Source organism: Aquarana catesbeiana, linkage group LG10 (genome assembly GCF_042186555.1).
Source record: "Aquarana catesbeiana isolate 2022-GZ linkage group LG10, ASM4218655v1, whole genome shotgun sequence".
Taxonomy (NCBI): domain Eukaryota; kingdom Metazoa; phylum Chordata; class Amphibia; order Anura; family Ranidae; genus Aquarana; species Aquarana catesbeiana.
This window is the reverse complement of record NC_133333.1, coordinates 128,481,438-128,501,873: the sequence shown is the minus strand read 5'-3', so window position 1 is coordinate 128,501,873 and position 20,436 is coordinate 128,481,438. Positions and strand designations below refer to the sequence as shown.

Sequence of the window (20,436 nt, the reverse complement as noted above, 5' to 3'; positions counted from 1 at the left end):
GCCCCTTGAACGGCTACGGAGCACCGCTGGTTCCGAGGACAAAGCACAGGAAGAGGCCATGGTGGAAGGAGAAGTGGAGGGGGTGGAGGAGAGAGGTGTGTCACAATCATTAGTAGTGGCATTTTGGATGCGTGGTGGTGGAACAACCTCCAACACTACTGCACCTTGTCCTGCATCCTTCCCAGCTGCCAGCAGAGTCCCCCAATGCGCGGTGAAACTTAGGTACCGTCCCTGTCAATGCCTGCTGGACCATGAGTCAGCGGTAATATGCACCTTACCGCTGACCGCCCTGTCCAGCGAGTCCAGGACATTGCCTTCCACATGCCGGTAGAGAGCCGGAATCGCCTTTCGTGAGAAAAAGTGGCGTTTGGGTACCTGCCACTGAAGAACCACTCATTCCACAAACTCACGGAAGGGGGCAGAGTCTACCAACTGAAAAGGCAGCAGTTGAAGTGCTAGCAATTTTGCCAAGTTAGCATTCAACCGCTGGGCATGTAGATGGCTGGGAGCGAAATTCTTTCGGCGGTGCAGCAGCTGGGGCAGGGAAATTTGCCTGGAACAATCTGACGTCTGTGTACCGAAAGCAGATTGCCCACAAGTACTTGGCTGTGACACACCTAATTCTACAGTGCAGGTCTCAGAGAGGACTGAAGGTATAGTGGGGTTGGAGATCTCAGCTGATGAGGAGCAAGGAGAGGTCCTCTTTGTTCTTTGGTGTGGGTCTTTTAGATACGCTTGCCCATGAACTGCATGGCAGGTCAACATATGTCTGGTCAAGCATGTGGTGCCCAAGCGGGAGATGTTTTGGCCACGCAAGATACGCTTGAGACATATGTTGCAAATAGCAGCGGTGCGATCTGATGCACTCGTCTCAAAAAAGGCCCACGCCAAAGAACTTTTGGAATAACGCACAGAGACAGCAGCGCCCTGCACATGCGGAGCTTTGGGGTGTGATGCAGTCAGTGTGCTGCCCTTAGGCTGGCCTCTGGAGGGCATCCTGCCTCGTTGGTGATTTGCCTCCTCCTCCTCCTCCCCTCTCCTATCAGGCACCCACGTTGAGTCAGTGACCTCATCATCCCCTCCCTCCTCATCACTGGAGCAAACCTGGCAGTATGCTGCAGCAGGGGGAGCATGACTGCCAGATTGCTGTCCTTCTTGGGCACCCCCTCTGTCCGTGCTCACGTTACTGCCTTCATCTAGCTCAGTATCATCATCAGAGCCTTCTAAACGCTGGGCATCCTCCTGGAGCATGTACCCAACACTGTGGTCAAACAGTTCGATGGACTCCTCAGGAGAACATGGTGGGGCTAGGGAAGGAGTCACTGATGCCATTGAGCCGAGGGAAGAGGCCGCGTTGACAGCTGCTTTGCCAGACAAAGTACCCTGAGCATGGGTGAGAGAGGATGAGGAGGATGAGGACGGCTTGGTCATCCACTCGACCAAGTCTTCCGCATGTTGCGGCTCAACACGGCCAGCTGCCGAAAAAAAGGCCAAGCGTGTCCCACGGCCACATGCTGGTGAGGATGCACCGTCTCCACGACCAGCACTGTTGCCTCAAGACACAGAGCCTGCTTGCCCCCTTTTTTTGGCTTGTGACTGTCTGCCTCTCCTTGTTGGCCTTCCAGACATATTAATGGCCTGTAGCTGCACTAAGCTGGGATATATATATATATATATATATATATATATATATATATATATATATATATTGATACTGCAGCTAGCAAAATCACCTGCCTGCCTGTAGTATGAGAACACTACATACCTTCTACAGGTAGCTTTAGCTGAACACTGTGCAGAGCTCACAAAAAATGAACTTGTAGCTTATTTAGCTGCCTGCGGTAGTGATAGGATCAGGAAAACACCACCAACCTTCTACAGGTAGCTTTAGGTGAACACTGTGCAGAGCTCTCAAAAAACTAAGTTGTAGCTTATTTAGCTGCCTGCGGTAATGATAGGATCAGGAAAACACCACCAACCTTCGACAGGTAGCTTTAGGTTAACACTGTGCAGAGCTCGCAAAAAACTAACTTGTAGCTTATTTAGCTGCCTGCGGTAGTGATAGGATCAGGAAAACACCCCCAACCTTCTACAGGTGACTTTAGCTGAACACTGTGCAGAGCTCACAAAAAACTAACTTGTAGCTTATTTAGCTGCCTGCGGTAGTGATAGGATCAGGAAAACACCACCAACCTTCTACAGGTAGCTTTAGCTGAACACTGTGCAGAGCTCGCAAAAAACTAACTTGTAGCTTATTTAGCTGCCTGCGGTAGTGATAGAATCAGGAAAACACCACCGACCTTCTACAGGTAGCTTTAGGTGAACACTGTGCAGAGCTCACAAAAAACTAACTTGTAGCTTATTTAGCTGCCTGCGGTAGTGATAGGATCAGGAAAACACCACCGACCTTCTACAGGTAGCTTTAGCTGAACACTGTGCAAAGCTCGCACTACACTAACTTGTAGCTTTAGCTGAACACTGTGCAGAGGTCGCACTACACTAACTTGTAGTTTTAGCTGAACACTGTTCAGAGGAAGCACTACAATAACTTGTAGCTTTAGCTGAACACTGTGCAGAGGTCGTACTACACTAACTTGTAGTTTTAGCTGAACACTGTGAGGAGGACGCACTACACTAACTTGTAGCTTTAGCTGAATGTGCAGAGGTCGCACTACACTAACTTGTAGTTTTATCTGAACACTGTTCAGAGGACGCACTACACTAACTTGTAGCTTTAGCTGAACACTGTGCAGAGATCGCACTACACTAACTTGTAGTTTTAGCTGAACACTGTGAGGAGGACGCACTACACCAACTTGTAGCTTTAGCTGAACACTGTGAGGAGGACGCACTACCCTAACTTGTAGCTTTAGTTGAACACTGTGCAGAGGTCACACTAAACTAACTTGTAGCTTTAACTGAACACTGTGAGGAGGACGCACTACACTAACTCTAAATAGTCTAGCTGCCTGACTGTGGTACTAATAGGATCAAAAGAACACCAGCAATTTTCTTCAGGGAGCTGTAAATACTGTAACATGACAAGCCTGCCTGTCAGTAGGAAGATAACAGGAATGGATCTAGCTAAACTGAATACAGTGTGTATATATATATATATATATATATATATATATATATATATACATACAACACCTGGGATGCATATATATATACACAATACACTGTAAGTGCAGCTAACTCACTGACTGTCCTGCCTAATCTAGCTAACTCAAATGAAATGACACTGTCTCTCTGTCTATCTAAGCACGCTGGAGCACACTACACAGGGCCGCCATGCAGTTCTAAAACCCTTGAGCCATAATTGGCCAAAGCCACCCTGGCTTTGGCCAATTACAGCTCTCTCTACTGATGGCACTGTGATTGGCCAAGCATGCAGGTCATAGTGCATGCTTGGCCAATCATCAGCCAGCAATGTACTGCGATGCCGCAGTGAATTATGGGCCGTGACGAATTTGGCACGAATGGCCCATAACGTTCGCAATTTGGCAAACGAGCGAACAGCCGATGTTCGAGTCGAACATGGGTTCGACTCGAACGTGAAGCTCATCCCTAATGGTGATGAACACCGTATATATTGGAAAACCATCAAGGATCCATATCGCCTCAATCACAATTTTGGACTTTAATTGGTACTGGTCAGCGGCAGGTTCACAATGGACATGGGGATGAGGTTCAAATGAAGAGAAGGAGGGAAAGAGGATATCCTCTTGCTCACACGATGAAACCAAAAATCAAAGAAATGTTCCACATAGTGTGATATCGTTTAAAATTAATTTAATAAAAAAGAGGGTAACAGGAACACTCACGTTTCAGAAGTACATAAAAAGCTCAAAAGAAGACATGGAAAGGCACGATGATGTTGGCAGAACTCAGTCCGACGCGTTTCATCTGCTTCAACGTCATCTGGGGTGTGACTGCCAACAACTGCCCTAAACAGGCTTTGTGGCCCCAATAATTGATGACTGGAAGTTCTGGTATGGATTTGCGCCATTTCTGGTCTGAACGAAAATTGCTTAGTTAATGTGGCCTAAATAGAGGTTATATCAGGGCTAGGTCAATTAAATTAAAATAGAGTATGCCCCCCAAAATCAAAGGAACTATTAAAATACTGAAAAGCTACTGGTATACCTGGTAAAAAAAACGAGTGCGCTCCACACCTCACTGTGGCCCGCACAACTTCCAGGGTCAGGTACAGTTTCCTGTGTATGCAATGGGGAGGACGTGAGGAACCAAGCCTCACTCTGAGATGTAAATCTCAGATGTCACTTCCCCGTCGGCGGACCCGGAAGTAAGTGCGTGTCAAGCCTCATTTTAGGATAGTGTTGATGACACGTATCACGTGGCCGGAAGTCACGTGATGAGCGAAATGACAATACGTCGTACATGTGCGACAACATCTCAGTGACACTTCTATAACAAATAATGCCAGAAATAGATCTTAATTGTCAGATCGGAATATAATTCCAACTGATCAACAGTATAAGGTGTCAAATCAAGTTGGAACCACACAAGCCGTACATATAAATCGACAACATAGCTAACCAAAAATTACAATTACAATGACATATTTAAAACAAAAGTGTACATTATCGATATTACTGAACTAATGTACATAACAATCAGATAGATCACACTGTTTAAAATGTATCTAAAACTAGATTAATATAGGTACCAAAAACTTACAATAAAAATAAATATAAAAATAAAAGTGAATAGACTTAAAAATAAAATAAATAAAAATAAATCATAAAATAAAAATAAATGAATGATGATCACATGTTGATATATGGAATATTGACATTATGTTCCATTGATAAAAGCATTAATATCCCACTCCACATTCATTGGGGAGTGGGATCGTAACTCATAAATCCAATACGTTTCAAGTCTAGACACACCCCTAGTAATGGCGCCCCCCCTCCAGGGTGAAATGAATCTATCAATAAAAAGAAACTCCGTCCCTTTAGGGTCTCGATTGTGAAATTGACGATACTGTCGAGGAACAGTATGTTTAATACTTCCATTTTTTATCTTGGTAATATGTTCAGTGACCCTGGTGGCAAACGAACGTATGCTGCGACCAAGGTACTGTTTGCCACAGGGGCAAGTCAACAGATACACAATATTAGTGGTGGCACACGTACAAAAATGCTTACTAGGGTATGTGCATTTAGTGATGGTAGATGTAAAATGTTTAGTCGTACGTCTTCCACATGTATTGAACTGACAAACTGTACAATTCTTGCATGGGTAATACCCAATCAGGTTGTGAAAGAAGGATGTTCGAACAGGTGGGTCAATAACATTGGGAGCGATCTCACTCCTCAAGGAGGGAGCTACTCTATAAATTACCTTTGCTCTTTCTGGTAATAGTGTACCTAATATGCGATCATTTCTTACCACACTCCAATGACAGTCCACAATAGGCTTAATCTGTGCTGCACAGAGAATGATGTCAGCAATGACCAATTAAATTGTGCTTAGAAAACTGTTGCATGACATTAAAAACAAGTTATTGGCGAGTACTTGGAAAAAAAAAATATCGGTACTTGTATTCTGTCTTAAAGAAGTGGTAACGGTGCAACCCTAGTCGTGATGTCATCTGCCCACCTCTCTGTCTCAGCATATCAGAGGAAACTTTGTATTCATTCACAGAATACAAAAGCTGCATATGAATGGCTGAGCGCCGCTCAGACCAACTCAATATTGTTTAAGTCTCTGTTCACAGCTGGAACCCAGCACTGTGTACTGTATGTAGCTGAAGCTACATGCATTACATACAGTGTTTAGAGCCAATGCAGCAATTAGTGAAGGAAATAGTTAATTCGGAGACAAAGACGGGAAGTCTCTGTCTCACAGCTGGAACTCAGCACTGTGTACTATATGCAGCTGAAGCTATATGCAGTACATACAGTGCTTAGAGCCAATGCAGCAATTAGTGAAGAAAATAGTTAGTTTGGACCAGCTTGGTTCGAACAAACTATTTAAAGTCACAGGGAACATGGAGATCAGCTTTAAAGCTGATTTCCATGTTTTCTTTTACTTTAAATTGTTTTTTTTTGGACCAGGCTGGTCCAAACTAACTATTTTCTTCACTAATTGCTGCATTGGCTCTAAGCACTGTATGTACTGCATATAGCTCCAGCTGCATATAGTACACAATGCTGGGTTCCAGCTGTGAGACAGAGACTTCCTGTCTCACAAATGGAACAAAATTAGAGTTGGTCTGAGTGGTGCCCAGACAGTAATCGTCAGCTTTGTATTCTGTGAATGAAAACAAAGCTTTCTCTGATTGGCTGGGTCAGAGTGGTAGGCTGATGATGTCACACTAACCAACCCAACCATTTAGAGGAAACTTTGTATTCATTCATTAATTTGTTTAAATAACAAACAGGTTTAAAATTACCTGCTCTGTGCAATGGTATTGCGCAGAGTGGTCCTGAACCTCATCTTCTAGGGTCCTCCGCTGGTGCTCCTGGCTTCTCCCCTCCGCTAAATGCCCCCATAGAAAGCCACTTTCTATGGGGGCACTCATGCGAGCTCGCTCCCAAGTCTTGCTATCTACATCTATTGACACAGACAGCAGGACTCTGCCTCGCCACCCGCTTCCTTGTCACTTTGATTGGCCGTAGTGGGAGTTATTGGCTCCCACTGCCTCAGCAAAGCCAGCGAGACTAGGAAGTGAGAGGAGAGAAGAGCTGCAGACGTGCGCAATGCTGGATCAAATAAGGGCTCAGTAAAAGGGATAAGTGATAAGAAAAAGGGGAGGTAAGGGGGGATACTAATGCCTAAACATTTTTTACCTTAATTTAATGCAAGGAATGTATTAAAGGGGTTGTAAAGCTTTGTGTTTTTTCACCTTAATGCATCCTATGCATTAAGGTGAAAAAACACCTTGCAGTCACCATCCCCACGAGCCCCCGTTTTACTTACCAGAGACCCGAATCTCCTTGGGCGCGATCCCACATTGCTTTCACTGAGCTCTAGTCGGATCTTCATTGGATGAATGATAGCAGCGCAGCCACTGGCTCCCGCTGCTGTCAATCAAATCAATGACGCAGCGTGCCGGAGGGCGGGGCCGAGTCATACCCTTGGCGGCTATGGGCGCAGAGTTTATCACACGGGAGCGCGCCCGCAAGGTAACGACCTCTGGAGAGAGCTTCCCAGAGTGGGTAAGCTCTTGCGGGGAGGAGTTGCGAGACCCCAGAAGAGGACGTTCGGGGCCACTCTGTGCAAAATGAACTGCACAGTATAGGTAAGTATGACATGATTGTTTTTTAAAAAAAAAAAAAAACGAGCCCACAGTATCCCTTTAAGGTAAAAAATGTTTAGGCTTTATAACCACTGATTTGTATCACTCAGGTTAAACCTACAGACATCAGCAAAATGTTGGACTGACAAAAACCTGAGTAATCAGCAGCATTCCTCCCCATAAACAAAATTGCAGAGCCAGGGCTTGCCACACTGACATCAAAGGCTACTGTCTCTCGCATAGAGCAGCGGCTTACATGTGAGTTCTCCAGTGCTGGCTTTTATTGTTTTTTCTATTTTTAAGCTTTGATTTTAATAAAAGATGCTGCATTATGAGATTGACGTTTCTGTTTTCATATTCATTTAACGGAGAGCGTGTTCCCAACTTCTGGCTGAGCTAAATTCCCCAGACAGATTGGAAATGGATGATCTCATCCCTATATCAGGGTATTAGGTTCGGAGTGGAGAGGAGATCGTGGCTGCAGTTGCTTGTATTAGAGATCCAAATCACTGAGTTCATAAAACACATATACCTCATTGTTTGGAGGTTCTTCTTTTGATGGATTGTTTTCCCACTTTATGAAGATTTCTTGGTTACAATTTTACAAATTAAAGTGGAAGCTCAGCCAAAACGCTTAATCTACTTTAAGCCACATTCTAAATCAGTGTTTTTCAACTCCAGGCCTCAAGGCGCCCCAACAGGTCATGTTTTCAGGATTTCCCTCAGATGAAACACCTGTGGTAATTACTATGGCAATTGATCAAATCACCTTCGCAAAATAATGGAAAGCCTGAAAACATGACCTGTTGGGGCGCCTTGAGGACTGGAGTTGAGAAACACTGTTCTAAATTAATCTAATCCTGTAAAGAGAAAAAATCGCTAGTCACACGTTTTCTGAAGCCGATCCCGTCCGGTCTCCTGCAGCGGATGCTGTGCGCAGGAGAGAAATCGACAAAGGCTGGGACATGCCTGGGAAGTGACGTCACTCATAGAGTTACTATGGGGCTTTTGTTGTCGGCTGCCTCTTCTGCACACTCCCACATACAGAAGTGTGGACCTGACCGGAGTGGCTGCAGAATAGGTAAGTATAGCGATTTCTTCTTTACAGGACTATATAGGTTAGTCTTAGAATGTGGCTGAGAGTAGGTGTAGCGTTAGATTTTGGTTAGGTTTTGACTGAACTGCCACTTTAAGCGCTTCAGCCCCGGGATTGCTGAGAATGGTGTCTTGCAGGAATGTAGTCAGTTGGACATGCAGATGTGTCAGTTTAACCACTTTTGCCCTCCGGAAGAAATTACCCCCTTCCTGACCAGAGCACTTTTTGCGATTCGGCACTGCGTCGCTTTAACTGACAATTGCGCGGTCATGCGTCGTTGCACCCAAACAAAATTGACATCCTTTTTTTCCCACAAATAGAGCTTTCTTTTGGTGGTATTTGATCACCTCTGCGGTTTTTATTTTTTGCGCTATAAACAAAAAAAGAGTGACAATTTTGAAAAAAACGCATTATTTTTTACTTTTTGCTGTAATAAATATCCCCCAAAAATATATAAAAAAACATTTTTTTTCCTCAGTTTAGTCCGATATGTATTCTTCTACATAGTTTTGGTAAAAAAAAATTGCAATAAGAGTATATTGATTGGTTTACCCAAAAGATATAGAGGATAGTTTTATGGCATTTTTATTATTATTTTTTTTTTATTAGTAATGGCGGCGATCTGCGATTTTTATCAGGACTGTGACATTATGGCAGACACATCGGACACTTTCGACACTATTTTGGGACCATTGTCATTTATACAGTGATTGGTGCTATAAAAATGCACTGATTACTCTGTAAATGACAGTGAGTTAACCACTAGGGGGCGATGAAGGGTTTAAGTGTGTCCTACGGAGTGATTCTAACTGTGGGGGGGGATGGGCTTCAACTCGATGACAGGGAGTAGTGATCTCTGTCATGACACAAGCCAGAATGGGGAAATGCCTTGATAATGTCATTATCACATAAAGCGCAGGCATGTGCCCATCATATGCAGCCTCACCTTGCCCATCATATGCAGCCTCACTGTGCCCATCAATTGCAGCCTCACTGTGCCCATCAAATGTGGCCTGTACAGTATGGAGGGTGTACAGTATGTGTATATAGAGGGGGTGGATGGTATTAGTATATACAGGAAGGAAGGTGGGTGTATATAGCTGTATACAGGACAGATATATCTGCAGTCAGTGATGATGGAGGAAGGTCTCTATATACAGGAAGGAAGGTGGGTATATACATCTATACAGTTGTGCTCATAAGTTTACATACCCTGGCAGAATTTATGATTTCTTTGACATTTTTCAGAGAATATGAATAACACAAAAACATTTCTTTCACTCATGGTTAGTGTTTGGCTGAAGCCATTTATTATCATTCAACTGTGTTTACTCTTTTTACATCATAATGGCAACAGAAACTACCCAAATGACCCTGATCAAAAGTTTACATACCCTGGTGATTTTGGCCTGATAACATGCACACAAGTTGACACAAAGGGGTTTGAATGGCTATTAAAGGTAACCATCCTCACCTGTGATCTGTTTGCTTGTAATTAGTGTGTGTGTATAAAAGGTCAATGAATTTCTGGACTCCTGACAGACCCTTGCATCTTTCATCCAGTGCTGCACTGACGTTTCTGGATTCTGAGTCATGGGGAAAGCAAAAGAATCGTTAAAGGATCTGCGGGAAAAGGTAGTTTAACTGTATAAAACAGGAAAGGGATATAAAAAGATATCCAAGGAAATGAGAATGCCAATCAGCAGTGTTCAAACTCTATTCAAGAAGTGGAAAATGAGGGGTTCTGTTGAAACCAAACCACGGTCAGGTAGACCAACTAAAATTTCAGCCACAACTGCCAGGAAAATTGTTTGGGATGCAAAAAAAAACACAAATAACTTCAGGTGAAATACAGGACTCTGAAAACATGTGGTGTGGCTGTTTCAAGATGCACAATAAGGAGGCACTTGAAGAAAGATGGGCTGCATGGTCGAGTCGCCAGAAGAAAGCCATTACTACGCAAATGCCACAAAGTATGCCTCTTATAATACTCCAAACAGCACAGATACAAGCTTCAAGCCTTCTGGCACAAAGTCATTTGGAGTTATGAGACCAAAATTGAGCTTTTTGGCCACAACCATAAACGCTTCATTTGGAGAGGAGTCAACAAGGCCTATGATGAAAGGTACACCCTTCCTACTGTGAAACACAGAGGTGGATCGCTGATGTTTTGGGGATGTGTGAGCTACAAACTCATAGGATATTTGGTCAAAATTGATGGCAAGATGAGTGCAGTATGTTATCAAAAAATACTGGAGGAACATTTGCATTCATCAGCCAGGAAGCTGCGCATGGGATGTACTTGGACATTCCAACATGACAATGATCCACAAGGCCAAGTCAACCTGTCATTGGCTACAGCAGAATAAAGTGAAGGTTCTGGAGTGGCCATCTCAGTCTGCTGACCTCAATATCATTGAGCGACTCTGGGGAGATCTCAAAACGTGCAGTTCATGCAAGACAGCCGATGAATTTACAGGAACTGGAGGCTTTTCCAAGAGGAATGGGCAGATTTACCATCTGAGAAGATAAAGAGTCTCATCCACAAATACCACAAAAGACTTCAAGCTGTCATTGATGTTAAAGGGGGCAATATACAGTATTAAGAAGTGGGGTATGTAAACTTTTGATCAGGGTCATTTGGGTAGTTTCTGTTGCCATTATGATTTAAAAAGAGTAAACCAAGTTGATTGATAATAAATGGTTTTAGCCAAACACTAACCATGAGTGAAAGAAAAGTTTTTGTGTTATCATTCATATTCATATTCTCTGAAAAATGGCCAAGAAATCATCAATTCTGCCAGGGTATGTAAACTTATGAGCACAACTGTATATACACCCACCTTCCTTCCTGTATATAGAGACCTTCCACCATCATCACTGACTGCAGATATACATCATCTGTCCTCTATACAGCTATATACACCCACCTTCCTTCCTATATTCCTCCATCATCACTGACTGCAGATATATGTCATCTGTCCTGTATAAAGCTCTATATACGGGACAGATGATGTATATCTGCAGTCAGAGATAATGGAGGAATACAAGAAGGAAGATGGGTACCTGTATTCAGGACAGGACAGATGTTATCATCTTTCCAGCAATAATTGTTCTACTTCCAACTTTCCAATATATATTATGTTCCTCCTAATGTAACTGCTGTTACCTGTGGTTCTTCACTCCTGAAAGGTATGCCATTTGACTTCAGGATTTCCTGTGATGAGGCCTAGGCAGCGACGAATCCTCCTCGCTTCCTCCTCCTCCAGTCCTCCGTAAGCATTTCTACACCACTCCAGTCCACTTGAGTGGGCGGCGCCACGCCAGCCGGCTCTATATCTGACAGTCAGGGGCGTACCTAGAGCATTTGGCACCCGGGGCGGATCCCCCCTCACACCTGTACGCACTCAGCTCCCCCTCACACCTGTACGCACTCAGCCCCCCTCACACCTGTACGCACTCAGCCCCCCTCACACCTGTATGCACTCAGCCCCCCCACATACCTGTATGCACTCAGCCCCCCCACATACCTGTATGCACTCAGCCCCCCCACATACCTGTATGCACTCAGCCCCCCCACATACCTGTATGCACTCAGCCCCCCCTCATATCTGTACACACTCAACCCACCCACATACCTGTACGCACTCAGCCCACTGACACCTGTATGCACTCAGCCCCCCCACACACCTGTACGCACTCAGCCCCCTCACACCTGTACACACTCAGCCCACCCACATACCTGTACGCACTTAGCCCCCCACATACCTGTACGCACTCAGCCCCCCTCACACCTGTACGCACTCATCCCCCCTCACACCTGTACACACTCAGCCCCCTCACAACTGAACGCACTCAGCCCCCCCACATACCTGTAAGCACTTAGCCCACTGACACCTGTATGCACTCAGCCCCCCCACATACCTGTAGGCACTCAGTCCCTCACACCTGTACGCACTCAGCACACCCACATACCTGTACGCACTCAGCCCCCCTCACACCTGTATGCACTCAGCACCCCCACATACCTGTATGCACTCAGCCCCCCCTCACATCTGTACACACTCAACCCACCCACATACCTGTACGCACTCAGCCCACTGACACCTGTACGTACTCAGCCCCGCCCACACACCTGTACGCACTCAGCCCCCTCACACCTGTACACACTCAGCCCACCCACATACCTGTACCCACTCAGCCCCTCACACCTGAAAACACTCAGCCCCCCAAATATCTGTACGCACTTAGCCCACTGACACCTGTATGCAGCCCCCCCCACATACCTGTAGGCACTCAGCCCCTCACACCTGTACGCACTCAGCCCCCCCGCATACCTGTACGCACTCAGCACACCCACATACCTGTACCCACTCAGCCCCTTCACACCTGTACGCACTCAGCCCCCTCACACCTGTACGCACTCAGCCCCCCTCACACCTGTGTGCACTCAGCCCCCTCACACCTGAACTCACTCAGCACCCCCACATACCTGTACGCACTTAGCCCACTGACACCTATATGCACTCAGCCCCCCCCCACATACCTGTACACACTCAGCCCCTTACACCTGTACGCACTCAGCACATCCACATACCTGTACGCACTCAGCCCCTCACACCTGTATGCACTCAGCACACCCACATACCTGTACCCACTCAGCCCCTTCACACCTGTACGCACTCAGGCCCCCACATACCTGTACATACTCAGCTCCTCACACCTGTACGCACTCAGCCTTCCCACACCTGTAAGCACTCAGCCCCCCTCACACCTGTACGCACTCAGCCCCCCCACACCTGTACACACTCAGCCCCCTCACACCTGTACGCACTCAGCCCCTTCACACCTGTAATCACTCAGCCCCCTCACACCTGTAATCACTCAGCCCCCTCACACCTGAACACACTCAGCACCCCCACATACCTGTACGCACTTAGCCCACTGACACCTATATGCACTCAGCCCCCCCCACATACCTGTACGCACTCAGCCCCTTACACCTGTACGCACTCAGCACATCCACATACCTGTACGCACTCAGCCCCCCCACATACCTGTATGCACTCAGCCCCTCACATCTGTATGCACTCAGCACACCCACATACCTGTACCCACTCAGCCCCTTCACACCTGTATGCACTCAGGCCCCCACATACCTGTACATACTCAGCTCCTCACACCTGTACGCACTCAGCCTTCTCACACCTGTACGCACTCAGCCCCCTCACATCTGTGCGCCCTCAGCCCCCCTCACACCTGTACGCACTCAGCCCCCTCACACCTGTACACACTCAGCCCCCTCACACCTGTACACACTCAGCCCCCTCACACCTGTATGCACTCAGCCCCTTCACACCTGTAAGCACTCAGCCCCCCTCACACCTGTACGCACTCAGCCCCCCCACATACCTGTACACACTCAGCCCCTCACACCTGTACGCACTCAGCCCCCCCTCACACCTGTACACACTCAGCCCCCTCACACCTGAATGCACTCAGCCCCCCCACATACCTGTACTCACTCAACCCCCTCACACCTGTACGTACTCAGGCCCCCACATACCTGTATGCACTCAGCCCCCCCACATACCTGTACGCACTCAGCCCCCTCACACCTGTACACACTCAGCCCCCTCACACCTGTACACACTCAGCCCCCTCACACCTGTACGCACTCAGTTCCCCTCACACCTGTATGCACTCAGCCCCTTCACACCTGTAAGCTCTCAGCCCCTTTCACCTGTAAGCTCTCAGCCCCCTCACACCTGTACGTATTCAGCCCCTTCACACCTGTAAGCTTTCAGCCCCCTCACACCTGTACACACTCAGCCCCCCCTCAAACCTGTACACACTCAGCCCCCCCACATACCTGTATGCACTCAGCCCCTCACACCTGTACGCACTCAGCACACCCACATAACTGTACGCACTCAGCCCCCCTCACACACCTGCACACACTTAGCCCCCTCACACCTGAACGCACTCAGCCCCCCCCACATACCTGTACACACTAAGCTCCCTCACACCTGTACGCACTCAGCCCCCTCACACCTGTACGCACTGAGCCCTCCACATAACTGTACGCACTCAGCCCCCCCACATACCTTTACGCACTCAACCCCTCACATACCTGTACGCACCCAGCCCACTGACACCTGTAAGCATTCAACCCCCCCACATACCTGTACGCACTCAGCTCCCTAACACCTGTACACACTCAGCCCACCCACATACCTGTACACACTCAGCTGCCCCACCCATCTGTATATATGTCAGGCCCCCATACGCACATCTGTAGACACACACACACACAGCTCTGCCCCCCCCCCGTACACAAACAGCCTACTTCCTTCACTTGTACCCACAGCCCCTACTAATAAGGTGGTCTTCCTTGTCCCATGTCCTGTTTCTACATGTCCCTGTGAAAATACATTACAGGTGGCACACACGAGGGGTGCACATACAGGAAGCAGCCAGAGGTGGCAGTAAAGAGCTCAATGGCACAGAGCAGCAGGTGCAGAGCCGACTCGCAAGAGCACAGAGAGTCAGCACAGCACAGGTTACCCCCTGCACCCGCCACTGCCTTGTCCTGACTCTGATAGTTGTCCTGACACCCCCCAAAGTGTGGCACCCGGGGCGGACCACCCCCCCCATAGGTACACCACTGTTGACAGTCTGCACAGGGACTGGAGGCTGGAGCTGAGCGATCGCATCGGAGGGTGAGGAAGGGATAGACTATCAGAGAGCAGCAGCCTCCCAGCAGAGTCTGCGGCGCACCCTTGCCGATTCGAGGGGGGCACTCGCTCCCCCTTGCCCCTACCTGCGGACGCCCATGGGCATGTGAGCATCAGAACTGGAGCCAGTGACAAGGGGATTTTTTGAAAAGCCTTTTCACGCCAGCCACCCACCAGTGGTGAGGGTATATGTAGGGGGGCACTATGCCAGACTCTGATGTAAGGGGTGGTACTCTGTTGTAAAGGGGGGATTATGTGTACTCTGATGTAAGGTGGTAGCCCTCTAGGGACACTGATGTGAGGGTGGACTTTGGAGACAAGGATGAAAGGGGGGACTCTGATGTAAGGGGGGATTCTGTGGACTGTGATGTAAGGTGGTAGCCCTCTGGAGACACTGGTGTGAGAGGTTGGACTTTGGAGATATGGATGTAAGGGGGGACTCTGATGTTTAGGGGGAAAGCCAGAGACTTTGAGGTAAGGGAAGACTCTGATGTGGACGTAGTGCTCATTTACTAAAGGCTAATAGACTGTGCGCCTTGGAAAGTGCAATTGCACTCTGCAAGTGCAGTTGCTCCAGAGCTTAGTAATTGAGGTAAAGCTTCACTTTGCAAAGAATACCGAATCACATGCAAGGAAAATAAAAAAAACAGCATTTTTGCTGGCACATGATTGGTTGATGAAAGTCAGCTGAGCCTCTGCTCATTTACTAAACTCTGGAGCAACTGCTCTTGCCGTGTGCAACTGCACTTTCCAAAGTGCACAGTCTTTTTGCCTTTAGTAAATCAACCCCTATATGTTGTCTTTCTTTTTTTTTTTTTACTTACTCCTGACCCCTGTACATAGACCTGACCAAGGTGTTGTCTCAACTGTTGATGGTTTTAATGAGGCAGCCCATTCGTCAATCTTATTTTTTTTTTTTTGTTCAACCAGCAGGTTATACACACAAAAAATAAATACTTTCCCCATCCACACATTTAACACTGCCCTGCTAACCTGCTGCACTCCTCCCTACTGATTCCTGTTTCTGTATATTGTTCTGCCTGCTGGCCTCCCATTCTCTGCCCCCCTGACATTTTTTACTGCACCCCCACATCAGACCAGCTAGATCCAGCCTTGACCAGGGTGAGTAGTTTGAGATGAAGTCGAGGCCTCAAAAACTGAATTTTGACAAAAACTACAGGGGGGGGGGGGGGGAATACAAGAGCAATCAACCTGCACAAGAAGAGAGCAGCACTGGCTGGTTACGTTGCAGGAAACTCCCGCAGAGAGTACATGAGTTGTTTCATGATTGTGATCGAAAAGATATACACCGCATTACTAAGATTTAACTAAGAATACCATGGCTCATGTTTTTAGACAATATTTATTTAGCCTGGAAATTCTGTTTTTTTTTCCCATTTGCAGCCATTCCACTTTCTCATGTCATACATTGGGATGTCTTAACCAAAAGAAAAAATGTAACCCCAAGTTATTGATTTCAGCATAATATATTGTTTTTAAAGTGCATTTCTGCTAATTAAAATGGAGCTCGATTTTAAATTGTTTTCTTCTTTTTAATAGTCTGGCTTGGCTGTCCTTCACCCTGTGCATGTCAGCTTCTGTCCTTACACTTAACACTTACACAAAAACAATCCTGGAGTTCAAGTATCGGAGGAGAATCTTTGAGAAAAACGTGCGAGAATGCAACCCGTTCCTGGACTCTGAGATGGTGCGGTTCCTCTGGGAGAAGTACATCTTCTCTGTTAGTGGCACTCTCGAAGACCCACTGAACTGGCACAAGGGATTTGGAAGTCCTTTTTTTGTGGATATTGGCAGCATCACTGATTTGCCTGGTGCAACGAAGGACGAGGAAAGAAACATTGAAGTAGAAGATGATGGTGAACAGTGCTAACAGAGTATATATATGTTTATAAATCACAATAAAATAAAAGCATAATCATATCTTAAATGGTGTGTTTCCACGCGACACACAAATTAATGTGTATATATATATTTGTGTGTAATATATATATATATATATATATATATATATATATACACACACACACACACACACATACATACATACATATACACACACACACACAGGTGCAGGAACTCAACCCCCCCCCCCCCAGGTTACACCTGCCTCCGCCCCTACCAACCCCTAGGACCGTCCCATCCCTCTACCCCTACACACTTTGTAGCACCGACCCCTTTAAAGAACAGGTAACCAAGTATAATTTAGGGGCTATACAAGAAATTTGTATAAAAATTGTTAAAAAAAACAATTAAGTAAAATGCACAAAACATTAGAAATACCCAGCACTTACCAAAGTAAGTTCAGAGGCACTTTCAGATGATTTCAACAGGCCCAAATCTCGCAAAGAGACGCGCCCATATCCAGCAAAGAAACAGCCCCATATCCAGCAAAGAGACGGCCCCATATCCAGCAAAGAGACAGCCTCGTATCCAGCAAAGAGACAGCCCCATATCCCGCAAAGAGACAGCCCCATATCCAGCAAAGAGACAGTCCCATATCCCACAAAGAGACAGCCCCATATGCAGAAAAGAGACAGCCCCCACATCCAGAAAAGAGACAGCCCCATATCCAGCAAAGAGACAGCCCCATATCCAGCAAAGAGACAGACCCATATCCAGCAAATAGACAGACCCATATCCAGCAAGACACATCCCCATCCAGCAAACAGACAGCCTAGTCCAGCATAGAGACATTCCAGTCCAGCAAAAAGATGACCCAGACCAGCAAAGAGAAGGCCCAGTCCAGCAAAGAGAAGGTCCAGTCCAGCAAAGAGAAGGTCCAGTCCAGCAAAGAAGTGGCCCAGTCCAGCAAAGAGGTGGCCCAGTCCAGCAAAGAGGTGGGCAATCCAATGTTAAAGTTAATTTTACTGCATGTTACTGGTACCCAAAACACACTTTTAAGGTCAAAAGACTCTAAAATGCATGTTAACAGCTTGCATTATGCTGCATATTAACATATTGCATTAAGACAGCCCATACCTGATCCTTTTTCTTGACTAGAATGAATGACACCCACAACGCACAAAAGAAAAGAACTTGTGTTGCAGTTCACCGCATTGTACATCAATGTACAGTGTGGTGTGCAATGCATCATAAAAAAGGGTCAGGTCCATTTTTCAGTGCACTGGATGGGCTACCATAATGCAACATGTTAACATGAAGCATAACACCCATTAATGTGTGCATTAAGGCACCACTAGGGTGTAAATGAATTATTAAGGAGTATCAGGCTGCTGTGTTCCAGACTCAATCTAGCCTAGACATATTTACAGAGCTGTACCATACACCACACAGGTACAACTTGTAAGGGAGTGCAATGCGCCACTTATGTGCAGGCATCATCAGGTGGATCTCCCGCCCAAGGGTTCCCAGCACCAACATTACTCAGCAGAGCTAATAGCACTAGGGGCTCTGCACTCCCTCAGAGCTGTGTAATCATTTACATCAATTTTATTCATACTGCCTGCATTTTTCTCACACACCATCAATGTAGGAGAGAATTTCTCCACTGACCACCAAAGTAAGGGGCATTTCTCTCCACTGGACATCAGAGTAAGGGTCGGTTCACACCTGCGGTCCAAACTCCTGTGTGGTTCCTGCAGGTCCCCATGCGGTTCAATTTTGCAGCCCATTCATTTGACTGGGCTGCAAATCGCACCAGAGAGCACCAAAGGTAGTGCAGGCACTACTTTTAAAAACACGCCACACCAAATCGCATGGTACCACAGAACCATGCAACTAAGAATATACTGTCACCCGCAGCAGATCACAAAGGCATTGTGTTGTGAGCGCAGTGTGGAACGTGTCTTTGCTACACCGTGCTCTGTTGTGAACCAGCCTTAACAGAACTCTACACAGATCATCACCTAAGTAAAGGGGCACTTCAAAGTAAAGGAGCATTTCTATATCAGCAAACTATGTATTGACCATCAGTATTGGGAGACTCTTCTCCACTAGCACCAATGAAAAGGAGGCTTTCTCCGTTGGCCACCAAAGTAGAAGGACCTTTATCTATTGACCGTCAATTAAGGGGGTTACTTTTTCACTCACAACCAACTGTAGGGGCACCTCTCCATTGACAAGCAATATAGGGGGAACTATACTGACAACTAACTATATGCTAGTTGTGTATCCACAGGAAGACATTGGTTTCACTATTTACCAACTGATATCTACACTAAGTGATTAACACGTGTATATATGTGTATATTGCAATGCTGACAATGAAGAAGAATTTTATGCTTGTGTTCGTTTATGCTTCTTTACGTGCATTTACAAGAGGTCTTTACGGAAAGGATCCTATTCTCAACAAGATTCATAGTATAAACATCAGTAAATTCTTATGTCTGTGCACAACTGGCCTTAGGGTACTTTGGGTGTTTGAACATCAGTATTCCTGGCAAAAAATAATTCTTGCTGTTATTTTGTGCATTTATGCCCCGAACACCAGTAAAATAAATTCTAGCTCTCAGAATGCAATTTTAACCTCTTCAAACTAACAAATGTGCATTTATTATTATTTTTTTTGGAGCCTGTAAAGCATTGCACCAGCAGATCGCTGGTGCCATGCAGGTCTCCTGAAGATCTGTCAGTGTATCTGCATAAATCACAACTTTTTGAGATGGGAATGAGAGAAACCTATTAGCAAAAATATGTAGTTATAATACACACCTCCAGCCACACCCCCCCCCCCCCTTAAAGGAGAATTATACAAAAAAAAAAAATATTAGTTAAACCCACATGTGCTTTTTTACTACTACTTTTCCTTTATATTGGCTTTTGAAATATTCAAATGCAGCAATGTAGACATTGAATGCAAGGTTTAGCACTGGGAAACACTTTTTGAAAGATAAAAAGTGCATTTTATATACAGCTATATAGATCAGAGCAAAATGAAGGACAAATGAGGAAGAAAGAAGGACTTTGCTCCAAATCAGGGACAGTCCGTCTAAATCAGGGACATTTGGGAGCTATGGTATCTGTGTGCCCATACATCCCATACAGGCAAGCAGATACAATCTGACAGGAAGAATCAATGAACTACCACAGTGCTCCACAGCACCGTGGGGGTTCATTGATAACTACAAGCCAAAAGCCGCAAAGGATGTTGGGGCTTGTAGTGCATTCACACACACAGAGCTGTGTAAATGAATGATGCAGCTTTGTGGGTGGAGCCCTGCACCGCTGCGCTGATTTCAAAAAGTGACCGCTAGTATCGGGAGCTTCTCCCCGTGCTGGGGAACGGGCAGTGGCTGCAGCATTGGGAACAGGTTACATGTTTCACCCTAAAAACTGGTGGAACATGTAAT

At 46.1% G+C, this 20,436-nt stretch overlaps 1 protein-coding gene across 4 annotated transcripts in view; it reads left to right on the top strand.

Moving 5' to 3' along the window:
* The window catches only part of LOC141110884 (germ cell-specific gene 1-like protein), a 131,357-nt gene extending 114,196 nt beyond the window's left edge, over nucleotides 1–17,161 (top strand). For all 4 annotated transcript variants that reach the window (XM_073602636.1, XM_073602633.1, XM_073602634.1 and 1 more), the window contains one exon: nucleotides 16,667–17,161. In XM_073602636.1, the coding sequence (XP_073458737.1) occupies nucleotides 16,667–16,997 (331 nt within the window). In that variant the 3' untranslated portion in view covers nucleotides 16,998–17,161. The remainder of the gene's footprint in view (nucleotides 1–16,666) is intronic.
* The last annotated feature ends 3,275 nt before the right edge of the window (nucleotides 17,162–20,436 follow it).